This window comes from Athene cunicularia, assembly GCF_003259725.1.
Source record: "Athene cunicularia isolate RWA chromosome 7 unlocalized genomic scaffold, athCun1 chr7_part1, whole genome shotgun sequence".
Classification (NCBI taxonomy): domain Eukaryota; kingdom Metazoa; phylum Chordata; class Aves; order Strigiformes; family Strigidae; genus Athene; species Athene cunicularia.
In genome coordinates this window covers 25,703,212-25,722,437 of record NW_020799107.1, presented here as the reverse complement: position 1 = coordinate 25,722,437, position 19,226 = coordinate 25,703,212, and the positions used below count along the sequence as shown (strand labels likewise).

At 42.5% G+C, this 19,226-nt stretch overlaps 1 protein-coding gene across 6 annotated transcripts in view; it reads left to right on the top strand.

Moving 5' to 3' along the window:
- The window catches only part of SEMA5B (semaphorin 5B), a 217,578-nt gene that overhangs the window by 78,204 nt on the left and 120,148 nt on the right, over positions 1-19,226 (top strand). For all 6 annotated transcript variants that reach the window (XM_026852819.1, XM_026852816.1, XM_026852815.1 and 3 more), the window contains one exon: positions 14,746-14,791. In XM_026852819.1, coding sequence (XP_026708620.1) covers positions 14,746-14,791 — 46 coding nt within the window. The remainder of the gene's footprint in view (positions 1-14,745; positions 14,792-19,226) is intronic.

The following is a 19,226-nucleotide window of genomic DNA, read 5'->3' as shown; positions in this document are numbered from 1 at the left end:
TTCATCTTGCTGACATAACCAGATCCTCACCTAATGCATTTTGGTGCAACTCTAGTGTTCTGGCCCATTGTATATTATTAGCATATATTTTTCCTTTATTTTTCAACATTATTTTTATTTAGGATGCCATTACAGGAGGGTAGAAACACACAAGATGAGCATAGGCAAGGTCTAACGAATTTAGAGCTACATTTGTAACCTGGAAAAGAACTATGGTTCAGTGAAATAATATGCGTCAGGAGTGGTTGAATCATGAGCACCAACAGCAACTATTTTTTATTGCATAATAAACAGATAAGACAACCCAAAAAGAAAGGACTAAGCATGGTCTAACAAATCAGTTTAAGTATAGCATTTAGAATCAGATAACATTGTGGTAGCAGTCACAATGAAAATGGAGGAAGAGGCTGCTTTCTTCCCAGGTTATTCAGCATTTGAGGACAGGGAGGTGAGGAACAGAGCTGGAAGAACTCATGATAGGAACAAGAGAAAAGAGCGAGATGTGTAGCAGAGGGAGAGTGTTTTGCTTCACAGAAACAACTGAAGTGTGATTTAATATAAATTTTCAGTGAGTATTTGTGCAGTAAATAATAACACTTACCTTCCTGTAGCTGTTGAAATTGCCAGAGGCCCTACTGCTTTTCATACAGAAACATTTTACTTTTGAAGCCGTGGCTTTACCTGTGCTGGAATCTTTAACCAGCAATTATTAATATTTATTACTTCAGAATGGCATTGCTTTGGGGATAGCTGTGAACAGCGCCTTCTGCTAGGCATTGCACAAACACAGGCACGTTGCTCTGAGGAATTTATGGTTTACATAATTTGGCTGCGTGGCAGGTTTTCCCCTGCACAGACACTGCTAATGCTGACACGCTTCACCCCTGCTCAAACCCCAGCAACACATCCTGGAGGGAGTCTCTGTCTCCACAAGAGTTTGTATGAGTGCGGTTAGACACGAGGCTACAATATAATTATAAACAGGGGAATGACAAGCAAATTTGGCTTCCTGCTGGAAGTACAATATATTGCCGTATATTGCCTTATGAGGAAGGAGTAACAAGTATCCATGGAATTTGCTTGGAAAAGTCAGTTTTCATAAAGCACTACTCACCTGACTGGCGTCACACGGCTCTGCCTGAGCGATTTTTGATAGATTTAATGGAGATGTAATTTCCCAGGGTGTTTTTTGGGGGCTGGATACAAGCTTGGTGTGGGTAAAGTGGGGAGTGCTGAGCCCTTTCCGTCTTCACCATCTCATTTCCACCCTATGTGAGGTGACAGGGAGAGGTGCATGAGTATGGTGGTGTGGATGGGGTCCTCGGTGGTGCACAGCTTTGGCCACTCTGAGCTGCTGGAGCAGTGCCAGAGAAATGGGAAGGGGAAGTAAAGACTTTTCTGTTCCCTCCTTCCCTGATAAATCCACACCTTGTTCTGGACTATTTTTAGGGGTGATTTTTTGAGTCATTAGTTGCTCGTGCACCATCTGCTTGAATTTGCAAATGAAACAATACCTCAAAGAGATAGGAGCTGTCTCTATCCATCTCTACAGGGTGTAATTTATGAAACCTAAATTTAAATGTTAACCATGTTTAAATGTGCTACTGTAGATCATATTAGTAGTAACACCAGCTATTCTGGGGTTGTGGAAGGAGTTTGGGATCAGGGTGTAGTTTATAACTACTCCCACTTCTCAATTTCCTGGTTAACATTATTCTCTTAGATGATAGCATTATAAATTATTTCAGACTAGTTCTTTCTGTCTCTATTTAAAAGCAGTATGACCTCACCACAGCATCTCTTTGGCTTAGTTCATCCTGTGTTTCAAAGCTTCACAGAAAATGTTTCCTAGAAGAAAAGAAGATCCTGGGGGCTCATGAGGGTTTTTGGTTTCAGGAATTGGACACAGCGTGACTGAAACTGTAAGAGGTATTGAGGGCATGCCATGCAGACAGGGGGCTGGAATAACACAAACCTCAGATTTTTAAGCTTTATCCTTATCTGAGAGCCCTCCCCAAATGACTGGTGCTGTCTGAGTGCAAACCAGAGGCGTTTGATAACTCCACCACACCAAACACCTGCCAAGTCAAAATCCCAGAAACAAAAGAATTAGTTTCAAAAGCCCACCATGGTTTCTAAGCAACGTATTTACTTGTCACATCATTTGTAAAATCCAAACACTTGCAAGTAAGGATATGAATAGTTTAGAACACTGTAAATCTCACACTACCCATATTATGAGCAACATTTCATTAAATATAAAAACACACATTTCAAAAATTCATAACCTTCATGTTGACTCATAGTTTGCATGTTTTGTTTTTGTTTTAAATGTAGTGTTAGTATTTTAATGTACTGTTTTTCTTCTGTGAATGAATGATTGTTTTGAAATATTTGCTGCCTTTTTCAGCTATTGAGCGCATGTGATTACTATTTGAGCTCTTTTTAATGGGAAGAAAAACAATTTTCTAGACCTCATTATTACCAAGAAAAAACTTGAAAATATGATTACAGTAGTGATTTCACCTGCATATTGGAGAAGCAATGCTCTGCTCTCTCACCTGTGCTGTAGGTAGGGTGCCCAATCCCTGGGGAGGGTGGATTTTGTGGAGGAGATACTTAGTGTAGCTGTGACATCCCACCCCCTCGAGGAGCCTTACTTCTTGAGACTATCTCATTACTGGCTGGGCAGAGACGGGAGCCAGTAAAGCAGTGATGATATGAAAGACCCTGCTTGGAGTCAAGCCAAAAAGCATGCTTCACGAGAGCTCCCTGGCGAAGAGAACACAAAAGGTTTAAAGGAGGATGGTTGAGACACTGTGTGACAATCTGGCACCACAGCAAGCTGAAGTGAAACAGCTTGGACAACAGGAGGATGGTACCCAGACAAATGGCTGCACAGAGAGTGGCTGGGAAGCCCTAAGGGAAACATTTGACTTTTCCCAGAAGGAAACTGTGGGGGTGTCAACTTGGGACAGTAGCCTGCTGGGGCTGCGGATGTGAGAGGCATGGCTATGAGGGTTGGCCATTCGCAGTGAGTGGAGGTGTTACTGTAGAAAAACAGCCAGAAAGCATCATGACCAGAAGTCCTCATAGTCCTGCCTGCCAAGAGGGCTGTCAATTCCATCAGGAGATGGGAAAGGATCGTCTCTCATGGCTGTCGCATGGGGAACTGCAGCTCAGGAGCCCTTGTCACAAATAGTCATTACCAAGAAAAGCCCAGAGGTAGAGGGTAGTGAGCAAAGGCAGCATCAGGGGACTCAAAATTGACAAGTAAAATACGTGTTATTCTGGTCTGCCAGACGTCTCTGCTGTTGGTGATGCAAGTCTGGATGCTTTGATGGGGGTGATTTTCATACTTGATTTAGAGCGGAACTGAATGTGCCTGTTAATGCCAAGTAGATAGGTGCAAGAAAGGCGATATGGTTAGTTTGGGGAGCAGGGAAAATGCTATATGAACTTTCAAAGGTTGTTTTAGGGGGAGCACAGCAGCCTAGGCACACCCTTTCCTGGCTATTATTGCTCCTGGCTGTATAAGCATTAAAACAACTCTGGATCATGCAGGCTTAGGAGCCAAAGACTGAATGGACTGACTGATGTCCCAAAAGAGTTGCTTCAAGTTGCAGTTTGCAGAAATATGGCAAATAGTAAATATACTCTAGGACCTTCAACCAGCAGGTTTGGCACCCTGAGTTTATTGAAAGTCTCCAATGTATGATAGATTCGTCTGTCAGACACCAGGTTTCATGCAGATTTCTGGCTGAACGTAGGCTCTTTCCTGCCTGCTTGGCAGAAAGCTCCAGAGCACTGCAGTAAAACTCTCAAAACCTGTGCTTCTTGGAAAATATCACTCTTACCCTTGGGCACCTTCAATCCTGTCCAGATCTGGACTGCCACTGAACCCTGAAGAGAACAAGGCTCTGCAGATTATGTTGCTTGGGCAAAAAGCATTTTGCAAACCAGGAAATGCAGTGGCAGAAGTCAGGTCAGAGTTGATCAGAGTATCAGCACTGGGTCTGAACTCTGTCAAGAATACTTTTTGTTACCAAATGATCAGGGGCCCTCACCAATATTTATCCTCACAGGGCTTCTGTGAGGCATGAAAGAACTAATAATTTCACACTATAGATGGGGTAACCAAGATCCAGAGTGATTAAGAGCAAGCCTGCCCTGTGAAAAGGCTATGATGCTAAGATATGAGTTTATAGTAGATTTGAAAGGTAGTGCAGTGCTGCACCTAACACAGCTACTCCTGCAATGGGACTGTGCTTTCTGAAGCTACCAGTCAAAGTCTGCACAACCTCAGAGGTCTCTGCACTCGCCTAATGTGGACATAGCCAAAATTCACAGAAAACCTGTGGCAGAGGTGGGATTTGGACCCTTTACTGTTTTATTTCCACCTGGTAGTTTAATTGCTTGCCCTCAGCCTTGCATCTCCGAAGAAGACATAAGTCTTGAAAATGCTCATGGAAGTCTGTGAGTCCCATACACTTACACCTGGACAGTGAGACTTCAGCATGGCTGGAAAAGACAAGTCTCATAAAGCGTGGAGAGACTAACATGCAAACAAGTTAGCATTGGCCACAACCACATGGGCATAGCCACAAGTTAGTCTGTCCTATTACCAGCCAGGAATGACATGCCATTCGTTCCTGACTACAGGATTTGACTCAATACTTTACTGAGACAAATTGCTTGAGCTGAGTTACTGCCATTTCTGATGGCTTCCATTAGCATTGCACCATCTTACGCCAGTTTTACCCCCTACTAAGTCATGTTTAGGTGAGAAATTACCTTGCCAGTTGAGGTATTAATGGGGACGTGAGCAAGCAAAGAGCATGATAATGTTTTTGATTATATCCGAATCGTAGCTGAAAGCACTGCTGCAGAGAAACCTAGAAAAATAAATACCATCCTTTCTCACTGTGATTTTTCCTATCAGACAAAAGAATGCTCTAATTAAAGTTGCATCCTTGTGTTGGGGGCTGGAGGGGAGCAGATAACATGATGAGGTGAGGAAAAACAGGGAGAATTAGTCTCTGAAATTAACAGAAACTTTCAAAGGACCATTGATGTTTTTTAAAGCTGCCTGACCTGCATGGTAAAGAATATGGTGAAAGTGAGAAACCTGTGATTAGACATTGCAGCTAGTTAAATCCATAATTGGGGGTGCGCAGTTTCTTTACACAGGGAACAAAAGTGTTATTTAAAGCACAGGTTTTAACCTCTCTGGTTGAGCCTGGGATAGTTCAGAGGGAGATTTTCCTCTCCAATACTGTGTCAGGTGAGGTCAGCTCAGCCTGTGTATAAATGTGGAGGGGTGAAGCCCCACTGGGGTGTTTGGTTCCTGCCTATAAAATTTGCTTTCCTATGGTGGTCTTCAAGGAGTCTGAATTTGCCATACCCCAAATATGTGCTGTCCCTGACTTATACCCCTTGGGGAGGAGGAGAAGAGGTGTGGACAGGAAAGGATGGAAGAACAATTTTGTAATTATGAGATTCTGGGAACTTCGGGGCCTGGCCCAAATTTTGTTCAAAGTGTACTTTTTTTTCTTAGTTAAAATTTGTGCATTTTCTCCAGCACAGAATGTGAATTTTAGTTAACTCAGAGTAAATAAATGAAATAAAATACTGTGCTGCAGCACTGTCAAGTTGCTGGGCTGGTCCAATGCACAGAAGAAGCTGTAAGCCGTAGGAGAGCTAAGATGCAGCTTTGCTCCAGGTGTTCTACCTGGAGAAGACGGTGAGGCAGTGGTCATCTCTGATCTGTCATCTTTGTTGGCAGAGAAAACATTTGGTCCTTCAAACCACCTGTGAGGCAGTACCATCTACCTCTCTGCATATGACCTCACTGGCATGGTAGTCCGCTTTTGCCCACCATCCGAGGAACCAGGGTATCGGCTGACTCATGGCCAGTGCCTGCGCAGCCAGTGCTGTGTGAAAGGCAGTCTTAGCACAGCACAGGCTGTGCTGTGAAAGCATCCTTACACAGCAAATTGCAAGTCTGACTGGAAAAATATCTCATATGCCAGATAAAATGAAAATTGGTGATACCCTATCACAAAAGCAGCCACCATGAAAGGTTCGCTTGCTTTAGTAACACACTGAGAATAATTAAGTTTGAAGATTTTATTTCAGGGAGTGGGGTGCGAGCAAACACAAGGTCAGGATATTTTGGCAAAAGCCTTGGAGGCTTGGACCTAATGTATCTTACAGCATCACAGGATGGGTCTGCAGAGCAGTTTCCTTTTGCATTACTGAAAATACTCTCTCTTTGGGTAAGTTGGTGATATGTCAGTTTTATATGGCAGGGCTCACCACAGTGACTTGCATATCACTTTTTATCCAGATGTTTAGGTTCTAAGCCTACTGTTCTGTGCCACTGCAAAGGTATAAAAACCACAGCAAAGAGAAGGGATTGGTTGGCAATAACTTAATCTCACCAGCCAACTCTATCTGTATTTGCATACAAGTCATGTTGTACTCATCCAGAGTTTGAGGAAAGCTTGACAGAACTGAGCATGTTTATCAGGCTAAGTAGGCAGGTGGAGGAGCTGCCAGGGAATATTTGAACAATAATCAGTGCATCAGAAGAAGAAAGAATTTTACAGTATGACTTGCTGAAAGCACAACTAATAGTGATGAGCAAATAGGAGATCAAAGGTCCCCATGCTATTTGGGGCCATAGCAAGGTGCTTGCAAGTGCTCTGTGACTCAGCCAACTGGATGAGAGGGAGAGAGAAGAGCTGTCAGCCACATGTCAAGTGAGACTTAAGGTGGCATGTAGGATAATATGTGATGGTCTGAGAGGAAAATAGGAACAAACCCACACAGAAGTTTTGAAAATTTGGCTTATTTTCCATCTCTGAGGTTTTAAAGAAACTCATCGAGTGAAACAGGAGGGAAATGTAATAATAATGAAAAAAAAAAAAAAAAAGGAAATTGGCCCGTGTTTTATAAATATATTTAAACAATATTACAAAAGAAATCCCACTCCCTATTTTTTAAGTGTGTACATATGGCTACCTTCCAGAAAACAGATGGTTCAAGGTGTCTCATGAGCATAGCAAACACTGTCACCCCGAGGAGGTGGGATCACATTGGAGTGAGGCCTTGCTTCTCCTGCACTGGGGAAAGAGAAGGGCCAGAGACACCAGAGCCAGCTTGATGCTCCCCTTGTGAGCCAATGGAAGAGGGGACATGGATGTTGATCCCCTTCCTGCTTCTTCCTCCCAGGGCAGCAGCCATTTGTCTAGATTTCTGAATATTGGTACAGTCCAAGGGTGCCACAGCTTTGCTGTTGTTCCTCATGCTCTGCAGCTATAAGCATCTGCCTCTTTTGACTCTTCCTAAAGCTGGCCCTGAGCATACAGCATCGAGCCTGAACAGATCTGTGCCATGCACCTTGTGTCATTAAAGCTGATGGTAGTTCTCCTCCATTGACTGGAATATAGAGGATTTGATTTTCATCCTGTTTCCACTGAGAAGTACTAAATGGCCCTCGGTGGCAATCCAGAAGCAGTAGCTAGGACCCTGGCTTAATTTGGAAGCTGCTTAATCAGAATGATATGCTGCTTGCATAAGGAGCCTCTTCTAAGAGGATGCTCCTCTAGCTCTGGCTGGATTTATCACTGAGAAATGTTTCTTTGGGAAAAGCAATTGCTCATACAGCAACTGCATCATATTACTGTATGCTGTTTAGTATGATTCTCTGTAGAACATCTATTGATTTTTAAGGAAGAATGATGTACTGGACAAGTTTTCCTTTAATAGAAACAAAATTACTGGTGAATAAGGATCCAGCTTATAAGGGAGATGCTGGCTCTCCACCTTTTCTCCAGCATGTGTGTGCTAGGCCCTCCAAATGAATCACTGGAGTAACATTTACAAACAAGTGGTCACATCACACTCTGGAACAGGCATGTTATTAACTCCGTCTGAGAGCAAAGGCCAGAATCATCCTTCAGAAGCTGAGTTTCTTGGGATGGTTGGCTAGTTCAGAAATGTGGATAACCATCTGAAAAGTTCAGCCACAGCTGGACCTGCATAGAGGCACCGTGCATTAATCTAGCATGAGATTTGGTAGCCAAGAGCCCTAGGGTCTGATCTCGATTCTATCACTGACTTGCTGTGTGCTTTGGAGAAGGCCATTTAACCTTTCTCTGTGTGCTTTGGAGAGGTCATTCAACCTTTCTCTGGCTCATTTTCTGCATTAGTATAAGGAGGGAATGATACTAACCAGCTCCCAGGGAGTCATGAAGCATGACTAAGATGTGTTTGTCATGTCCCGTAGAAATTCAAAGTATATCTAAGGCCTCCAGGAGCAAAAATAGGAAGAGCTGACAGGAGTTGCTGGCCCCTAGCCCAAGACTCACTCCCAACACATCTTCCAGGAGTGCCAGAAGGAAGCATTAGGTTTGTCACATGCATAATTCTGTGCCCAAAGGACCCTGTTCTGTTAATTATTTTTCTTATTATCTATGCTGTGACAGTGGTGAGTTCTTCTTGCAGACCTGGCTCCTGATTGCAGCACAACACCCTCCTAAGAAGGGAAAGTGGAGAGGGCTATCTTCTCCCTGGGATCCAGTGATAGGACCCACAGCAATCATTCAAAGCAGCACCAGAGAAGGTTTAGACTGGACATTAGGAAGCATTTCTTTACTGAGAGAGTGGTCAGACACTGGAATGGGCTTCCTAGAGAGGTGGTCAGTGCCCCAAGCCTCTCAGTGTTTAAGAGGCATTTGGACAATGCCCTTAACAGCATGCTTTAACTTTTGATCAGCCCTGAATTGGTCAGGCAGTTGGACCAGATGATTGTTGTAGGGCCCTTCCAACTGAAATTTCTATTCTATTCTATTCTATTCTATTCTATTCTATTCTATTCTATTCTATTCTGTTCTGTTCTGTTCTGTTCTGTTCTGTTCTGTTCTGTTCTGTTCTGTTCTGTTCCGTTCCGTTCCGTTCCGTTCCGTTCCATTCGCACAGGGAATGCCTTCCCAGAGCACCATGAGCCTACTTGAGTCTCCAGTACCTCACCTGGGCTGTGCTGGGTGCCAGTGCAGTAATAGCCTCCAAAAGCGAGAGTGACTATTCACTCAGTTCTCTTCATCTTTCCCTATATGTATTTTATTTAATGATCAAACATATTATCAGCTTCTGTTGGCTTTGTTTCTGTTTGCAGGGTAATTGTCTGTGCATAAAGAGAGGGGGCTTGAGATAGCCTGCCCTGTAATGAGGGAGGGGTGAACTTCCCATGTCTACTATAAGGTGCAGGCAAGTAGCAACATGCAAGCAGGGGTGCACGTCCTGTAGTGATACAGACCAGCTGAGATAAGGCAGCATATTGTTGGGTCTCTGTCTGCATGTCAGAGTCCTGAGAAGTTCTGGTGGCGGTCTGCATTGGGGATCTCGTGGCTCCTGATATGCTAGCAGGGGTAGTTCTGAAGCACAGTTATCTTCCCTGATTTGTGTGTGTGGAGGGGGACGGAGTTGGGAAATGTGAACAAACCTTGCTCATTTAAATAGAAAAAAGAATCTGAAGCTAGAGTAGCCTTTCATTTACATCTGATCTACCACAGCAGAACTGAAAAGCATGCTCTCATTTAATTAGAAGGCAGCACCTTTTAATCAGCCAGCACAGTGCTGACAGATGTAGTGTCTGGAAAGAGTCACTGAAAGAGGCCTGAACGAGTGTCTGAAGCATGTTGCAACTCTTACAATTTCAGAACTCCTAAGAGTAAGGGTCTCTGCTATTATTCAAGCACTCTTGTTATGTGGCTTCCATTGGAAAAGCTTAATTTGTCTTGTAGTTTTGTTGCTCAGTGGCATCACAGACAAAGTACTTTGCCTTCACTGTACATTGTTTCAAGGCCAGGCAATGTGTGAACAAGTGCATGGGCATCATGTTACGAAGTTCATCTAAGGTGTGCTTGGCTGTATGAAATAAACACTTAATAAGCAGATTTGACTTGGGAATGTCATGGCAAGCAGATTTAAGTGGATATATTCTTCCACTCTTTCTTGAAACACATCTCAACTGCTCTCCTGCTGTTCTGGTGCGTGTGCTTTGTGGTACCAGGCACAGTGAGCACTTAATCATTTTACAAGGCAGCCAAATACGAATTACAAAGCCAATTAACAACTACTTTCATTTACAGGATTTATATTGCAGCTTGGCTCTGTTCATATGGAGACTAGCCTAGAGGGCCCAGTTTGGGAAAGTAATTCGACATCTACCCAATTTCCATGAGTGTAAATGGCACTTCAGTACAGGTTTGCATGCTGTGCCCCAACTTTGGGGGCAAGTTATTCTCCTAACCAGGGCACAGATTAATGGTCCAGGAGATCAGCTTCTGGTTGTGCTGCAGATATGCTCTGTGATGTTGGCTAAATTGCCTAATTGGTTCTTTAAATTTAAATGAGAACTATGTCTCTTTTTCACTCTTCTGTATATATTTAGATGGCAAATTCTTCAAGACTAGGTTGTATAGAGAAGGAAGGTCTTTACAGCAGAGAACTTAATATATCTGAGCTGGGGGATAATATCCCCTTGCAATCAAAGGTGATGGAGAGAGGATCCACCCTCAGGTTGTTTAAATAGGCATCAACCATCAACCCACTCCATGTCTTAATGCCACAAACCAGTCTTGGCTGAGACTTCAGGGTATTACTGTTTAACATGGACATTTTCAAAATGCACTGATGTTAATAAATAACAAGGTTAGTAGTAATAATAATTAGTAGTTTGAAGGACTTTTTAATGTGTATAATACCATTTGTCCAAGAGTACTTAGAGGAGTGTTGTCGCTTGCTCTGGAGATGGCTGAAATGCAGCCGACTGTGGGATGAAATAAAGCTCGTGTTTTAATACCATGGAGTGAAGTTGCATGACTTTTAGGACAGAAGGTAAGAAGGTTGTCCTATACCTCCAAGTTTGTGCATCAGCTTTTTATACAGGAGAAGGAGGTTATTAGAATAGCTGGTTGCACCAGGCAATTGCTCTTCCAGCCTACTCCAGATGGGTTTAATTTAAGAGAGAAAGAAATTAGCCAACATTCACTTACAAGACAAAATGGGAGGAAAAAAAAAAGACCAGGAAGGCACCTCATCCATTCATACAGAGATCTCAGTGTTCTCATATATTTCTTAATCCTACTCTTTCAACCACTTTAAATTATAGTTTAGCAAGGTATTAAACAGACATAACTTCAAACACAAGCAGAAAAAAGGACACAAATGGGGCAATTCTAGGTACAATAAACCACGCCTGTCATTCAGAGACCTTGCGCATTCTTGGGACTGAAATTGCAGCTAAAATGCAATTCATAAAAATGGCACCATCTTATTCAGCAGATCTTCTCCCTTGGCTTTTTACTCATGGTATAGCTTTGCAGAACAAGTATGGTTAAACGAACATGTTATTAATTAAGGATTAGTCAATTCTAGCTGAGCAGGTCAACTGGAGTCTGGAGGTGTCTGTGATAGCCTGGTCTGCCTACTGGTGTTCGTGTTACTGCTGATGAGATGTGAGAAGGATCAAACAGACAAGAAGAAACTGCCAGTAGCTGTGCAGACACCAGGTGAGGCAATCTGATGAAAAATGTAGGGAAACCCTTCTTTCTGTAAGAAAGACATAAGATCAGACTTAGAGAGCTGAGGTTAGCATGAAATCTTTGGAAGATCATTGTGCTATTCAGATTAGTACTATGTTCCTGCCTGGTTTAGGTCTCAGCCACCTGAGTGATCTCACTACTAACACTCTGTCCAGGTGCTACACAGAAGTCACTGAGAGGACAGAGTCTGGCTTTATTTAAATGAACACTATTCCTGTCTGCATCTGTTTTGGCTGAATGCAATGAAAATTGTGTCCTTTAGATACGTCTTTTCTATTAAAGATATTTTGGTTGAACTTGCTGTGCAGTGCTATCAGGGAAAAAAACCTGATATTAAAATTTATTACTGAGTCAAACTGTCCAGCTTTTTACAAGACTAAAACAAGGAGCTGAAATCTGCATCATAAGACTTCCAAAATCAATGCATTTAAATAGCATGCTTAACAACAGGATAGCAACTTCAGGTCCCCAGTTATGAGAACTTTCTCCTTAGGGTGTTGTAAGATTGGAGGCCAGGAGAAGGCTTATTCCATGCTATCTCATGTCCTGGAGTTGCATTAATATTTTGGTGAGAGTAGCATGTGTTTTTCTAAGGGAGCTGTCAGAACACTCACTGGATGAGAATTATCTCCATTTTGAAATTTTAGCGGTATGTAAGCTTAGTGCCTCTGGTCTCCTGCATACACCAGTGTTGTGGTTTAGGCCCAGAGGACAACTGAGCACTACACAGCCACTCACTCAACCCTTCCCCCCAGCGCTGGGAAGGAGAAAATGAAACAAAAAGGTGCAAGAATTGAGATAAGGACAGGGAGGGATGGCTCACCCATTTAAAAGGTCATAGGCAAAAGAGACTTTTTAGGGGAAAAAAACCCAAGAGCATCACTTTAATTCAAACGCTAAGAAAACCAACACTTAACAGACAGAATGAGACAGTGAGAAGCATTGCTATATCTTAAAACACCTCCCCCCACCCCTCACTACTTCCTGGGCCCAGCTTTTGTTCCTGATACCTCTACCTCCTTCCCCAGGGGCACAGGGGCAGGGTATGGGGCGTGCAGTCAGTCCTCCACTTCTTCCTGCAAGGTCAGGTGGAAGCACTCTTCTGCATTCTTTCCCCTGCTTCATGTGGCGTCCCTCTCGTGGGAGACAGCCCACCACAAACTTTCTCTGCTGTGAGTCCTCCCCACGGGATGCATTCTTCTTGAGATGCTCTGGTGTGCGCCACCCCCATGTGTTGCAGTACTCTCAGCAATGAACTACAACAGCGGGGGCTTCTTCTTCCCATAGAGTTCCAGGGGTCCTCCACAGGCTGCAGGCAGATCTCTGCTCCACAGTGGACCTCCATGGGTGGCAGGGAGGGTGGCCCTGCTGTCTCACCATGGGATACGTGGGGGCTCTGCTCCAGCGCACCTCCCCCCTTTCCTCCTCCTTCCTACCAATAAACAAAAAAACCCAGCCACTGAAACCGAGCACAACCTGCAGAACATAATATTTAAGTCTGTAGCTGATGCTAAAAAGTTAAAAAGAAATTACTTGGGAAAGTATGCAGCCCTTTGGGACAGAATAGGGTTTCAGACTGTACAAAACCAGACTGTGCTAGATCTCCAGTGATAGGTCTAGGAGAGAAGATATATTTTGTTCAGATATTGCTAATGGGTTTCATTCTTCTCTAGGCAGCCAGTGCCAGTATAGAATAGGATGGTTCAAATCAGAACTATATCAACTGAAGTTTTGGTACTAGGAGTTTGACTTCCTGAGTTCTCCATCATCCTTGTTCCCATCCTTCTTTATTGACAGTCAGCAGCAGTTGAGACCTTTTGATTTATCTATAGAACAGGGACAAAGTATACAGGCAACTCTATGACTTAGGTGATCTACAAGTGAGAGGTAACAGAAGGAAAAATTGCTCAAGCCTTGTAATGACCATTGTGATGCAATATGAATCTCTTGTATATTGAAATTTGTATTACTTTGTTTGGGAAGAGTGTGCTGCTGACTACAGACCCTAATCAGGGCTCTTCAGAAGAGTCCTTAGGACCTTTTCATCACTGTAGGAGCTTTCCACTGATTTCTCTGACTTCACTGACATAAGACTGGAACCTGCATTTTCATTAGGTAGGGGAATGTCTGTATACTGGTACTTCTAGAGCAGATGAATCTGTATCATCAAAGCTGCATTAAATAGTGCCAATTCCAAAAATATATTTCACCTGGTATAACATAAATGTGTCTTCTCTGGGAGACTGTGGTGACAGGGATGTTGGAAAAGGATCACATCTCTTTAGACCCCCTGACAGATGGGATGCAAAAATATGAAGTTAGACATGGCCAAACTTCTCAAGCACACAATCAAGTCCATATGGCTTAATATGTCAGCTGATTCTTGGTAAGTGCATTGTCTTAGCAAGCAAAAATGTGAGATAAATCCTGTTAACTAAGCCTCATCCATAGATGTTTATGCAAATGTGCATTCCCTCCGATTTGTGATGGGATATGAACATGCAGAAGGAGAGTTATGGGAGGTGTGTGGTTTCTCATGCTACAGTGACTTTGGGCAGGTATTCCCTTGCTTTGCCAGTGGAGATGCAATGACGGGAGGATTTGGAGTATCTGCAATCACTGCCTTGATTTACCTGCTTGTTTTCTGTGCAGAGAGATTCTGCTGAGAAGTATCTGCCCTCTTCTCCTCTTCCACAAAGTCCTGAAGGGGAGCACCCACAAGCACAGGCTTGGGGGGAGCATACTACAGGAGTCAGCTTTGCTCTAGCTGGCTTCTGTCCAACCTATTTTCTCAGAATGCAGAGAAAAACATGAGTGCAGCCCATACAGGACTTCAAGTAAAGCCATTTGAGAGGTTGCAAACAGTCCCCGTGTTGTTGGGATTTCACTGTGTTTCTTCATTATGGGTTCTGGGCTATTTTACTCCAGACTTGCTCAGAACTCTGTTGTGAGGTTCACTAAGACACTGATGAACAAGGGGCATATAACTGTTTTTGCATTCTGTGGAGAGGAGTCCAAGAAAAGCTTGTTGTTTGTAGAAATGAATGACCCAAAACCATGACTTGCTTTTATAACTTTTCCCTTCCTTCTTTGATAGCCTAACAGTCTGTAATTTTTCTGCTTGTTCATGCAGGAACTACCTCTTCAGACTTAGTCTACACAATGTTTCTCTTATTCAGGTATGTTCACTTTTTACTCTCTTGTTTTATTTGACTTGCTAATGAATGTTCTGTAATATTTGATGTACATTTTCAGAAGGCTGTATAGTAAATTTGTCCAGAGTGAGAGAGCAGGGGGAAGACAAAGTCAAAATCAGATGTTTATTCCCACTCCAATGATAATGCTGGGGGAAGGGCTATTCTACACTTGTCTGTTTGGACAGTGCTCTCTGCTCTTGATTCTTGAGTGTTTGGGTGGTAATGGGATCTGCCAAAAATATGGTATCTTAAGAAACAAGGCATGTAGTGTGACTGATACAGGCTTAAACAGAACAATCAATAGAAATGCTTTGCTTTCATTAGAGAAGATGTCAGCAACATGTAGGAGAAGCTTTTACTATTCTTGTCCATCCTCATTTTTAGCCATTGTTGGCCTTTGTGAACATGGATTGCTGAGGAGTGTGTTTTCCTGAATGCATTACTAAAACCAAGATTGGACTTGTAAGCATTCAAGAGGCAAAATGGGTTGAAAAATGTGTTATCTGTGGAAGAATGAAGGCAAAGTAGCCGAAGTTTGAAGGGGCTTGCAAATATCCAGCATATTAGGACTTTACTCCCACTGTACTGAATGTGGAATTGAAAGATGCAGCAAAAATTGTTAGCGAAAACCCTAACAGCTTATCTTTAAATAAATAAATACCTATGCTCTGGGATATTTACCATCTTCTACGTTCTATAGCATGAAAGATATATTCAGCATTTTTCAGACAGATTAAAGGCCCTTCCTCCTGTACCTGACCACGCAAAGAAGCCATTGGAGTGGCATTGCCAGTCATTCCAATGTGCACAAGCCTTTCAGTGTTAGTAAGAGTTACAAGTATAGCTAGAGAGAAAAAAAGATGTTTAATGGTTGTAAAATGCATTGAATCTTCCTCTAAAAGGAAAACAAAGTCTGGAGTTACCAATGACAACAATAAAGAGTTAGAGAAGCTGATACTCCCATTTGGCAGTAGTTTCCCTTTGCAGAGCCATATTAGCATGGCTGGAAGGCTTCCAGCGAGCACACAGGAGAGGGAAGTCTCTGTAGTTATGCGAGGTGTCATACCTTCTGCAATGCCTGTTATCACACTGCCTGACACAGACTCCTGTGCTTGTCAGATGAGGGATCCCATTCCATGGAACTCCATTGTGAATCTCCCTTATACACTTCTGAAGTCAGGCTTGGCTTGGGCCCTTTTCAGTGCAGCAAGTTTCCTTTCCTACACTGCAAAAAATGGGAAGTCTCCTTCTATGGCACTGGAGGATGCTGCGGGATCTCCGGTTAACATAATGAGCTTAGTTTGCTCCTGCTTTCTGGGTGTATCCGGTCACTTTGCCAAGACTTTTTGCATGACAAAGAGAGCATGGAATTATGTTGACACACGTGTTGGGAATGATGGAAGCGATTGTTTCCCGACCTAATGGTTGCCTAAGTAGCTGCCTGGCTTGTCTCCATAAAGCACATGATGCAGCTTAGGGGCACCCCTTCCAACTTCCCTTTGCAGTGCATCATTTTAAAGATCAGATCAGAAAGTGAGACAAGAAATGCAAGGAATTTGCAGTTAGTTCTATAGGGGGTGAGAGTGCAGTTTAAGAAGTAATCACAGTGCTAATTTGGGTTAGTTTGTATCTCCTCTTTGCTTGCAAGTAAAATACAGTGTGGATCTTGTCAGGCCTGATTTGGGGATAGTTTTTCATCTTGAGATTGTGGTTTGATTTATTTCTGCTCATGGGACTTACTCTTCAGGTTGACGGTGGTGCTAAATCTGCTTCAAAGTGCAGGATTGTGTTGACAAATGTCTGCTCTTTTGGATTTGTGTTGCCATGAGGTGAGGGCAAGCAAGCACAGTCTACAGAGCCAGCAGGACGTGCTGGTTGTGGGACAAAGCTGGCAGCATGAGGAGTACACCTCTCTACAGCAGGGTTAGGTGAAGTTTAAAGCTGTTTTTCACTGAGTGTTCTTGCACAATCAGCTACATCCCCAGGCTGCACTGTCCCTGTGGGGAAAAGGCAAGGGCACATTTCAGCCCCATAGCTGTCATGGAAAGAAGAGGAGGCCAGGGTGTTCCTGTGAAGGACATGACTCTTAATTGTCTTTTCAACAAAGGTCGCAACAGCATCTCGCAGGAGCAATATCCCCATGCCACCGCTTGCTAGCACAGCAAATTCAGTCTCTCATTCTGTAATGGGTAGATTTACTAGCTCACTGTTCCTAATGCATGTTTTCCTTGACAGTTATCTGTTCTTTAAACAGAAAATGAATATTTCCTGCTATTGAGTGGGCTATAATGCTTTTCATCACAGCATTACTTTATTCATTGCTTTCCAATGGGAATAAATTCTTCTTTTTCAGGATTATAATCCCCTTTATGAATATTGCGTATCACAAACCCAGTGTTAACTATGTTGTTACTCTCTGATTTTAGAAAGGTTTTCAGCTCCCAGACTTTAAAAGACTGCAGACTTTCCTTCTACCTCTTGAAAGACTGTGGAGGCCTTTCATTTAAGACCAGTGCAAAATCAATTAAAATGAGCAAGAGTTCTCCATCAACTTCAAGGATCATTTTGTGAAACTGTCACTTCTGAAAATACATTTTAGGAGTCTTCAGTTCCACAAGCTAAGGTTATGGTATTACTCCTGAATCTGTGTTGGACTGCCATTAGTATAAATATTGTAATCTCCACAACAAAGAACACTGGAGTATCACGTAGCCACTCCATGTAGTCTGGATAGGAAGTTATTGTCTTGAAATTGCAGTAGACTAAAAGACAAAATTGAGCAAGTTACTGGATAAAAACCATGTAAAAGACAGCATTACCCTATAGAACAGTTGAGATTTCGGGGAAAGGGAGGAAGAGAGGTAGTTTTTAGGATGTGCCAGCTGTTGGACCATATTATAAGGGGATTATTTCCTTTCTTAGTTCTCAGCTGCTCTACCATGTGCTCAAGTTTTCTCCTCACTTTGAATTTTCTGTTGGTTCTGCTGTGGTTGTTTCTCCAAGACTGTAGTGCTGAGCTTTTACATGAGAACTAGTGAGTGGAATCGAGCAGAAACTGGTTTGTTTTCTGCTCTGCAAAACAAAATATCCCAACTTCTCTGAGATTTTTTTTTCCCCCCTCTCTGTTTGTTTCTGAAATGTGTTTCAGGCATTCCATTTGGGATCTGAGAAACCTTTCACCAATTGAGTTTTAGTTGCATAAGAAACTTTGGTGGTGGTTAATTTTTTTGTGAGAAACATTTTTGGCTGAATGTCAATATCCAGAAGGAAATTGAGACCAAGGTATTTTGGGAATCACTTGTGATTTTGTCTGTCTTTCGTGCCAAAATTGAGGCACATTGTTAAAGAATTTCTGAAAATCAGCATCTTGAGATGCCCCAGGTGGGGTATCCAAAAGCACCTGTTAGTTTTGGAAACTTTGGCATGTAGCATGCAAATTCTTCCAGCAGTCAAGAAACGTTGTTTTAAAATGGATACTGTTCCCTAAATCTTCTAGCATTTCTTTTTAAGCAAAATCCTTGCAACATGTTTCATCTCCATCTTTAAATGGTCCTCTTGTATGCCTTGTAAGATCTAGATAGATATTAGACATTTTATAGAATACATTTTTAAAATTATGTGCACTTGGAGCACTTGCTGTTTAATTTATGCATGGGTCTGGAACAAGGTTAGCTCCTAATCTGCAGCTTTCACAGTGAGGCCATAGAAAAGTCAGTGTTATACTGGAGTTTGTAATTAATAGAGTAGGTGGAAGGGTCATTTTAAGAACATAAGCCTTTGAGCAAATTTTTAAAAATGCACAATGCTGATTAGGACTTCTTAGCAAGGAATGCTATTCTCTGGTGTGCGTTAAAAGCAGGCTACTTGGCAGGCATTTCATAAATCCCAGTGCAGTGCCTACCCCCTGTTCACCTTGATTTTACCTGGAACTTAGAGTTCTCAACTTAAATGAGTGGGAAATTATTTTTCCAATCTTTTTTAAGATGCTAAGATTTCCATCTTTTTTGTACTGAGATGAAAACAACAACTTTGTAAAATCTGAAAGAGGAGATAGACACATGGTTACTTGGAATGCAAATATTCTGGGTCACTTTATTTTCCGAAGCATTAAGAAAGAGGATTTGAATATGCACTTCTCTCATCTCAAGCGACTGACCTGGTTTGTTTGGGGCATTCCCATTCCCTTTCCCCTTCCCTTTCCCCTTCCCTTTCCCCTTCCCTTTCCCTTTCCCCTTCCCTTTCCCTTTCCCTTTCCCTTTCCCTTTCCCTTTCCCTTGAAAAATTTCCAAGGTTCCTTTCTAGACTCTTATCTGATAAGTTTAATAGAAACTGCTAGAATGTCATAACATGTTTTGATTTCGGTTATTTGTTTTATTGGAAAATCTCTTGGGAATAAATTTCTAACCAGCCCTGTGAA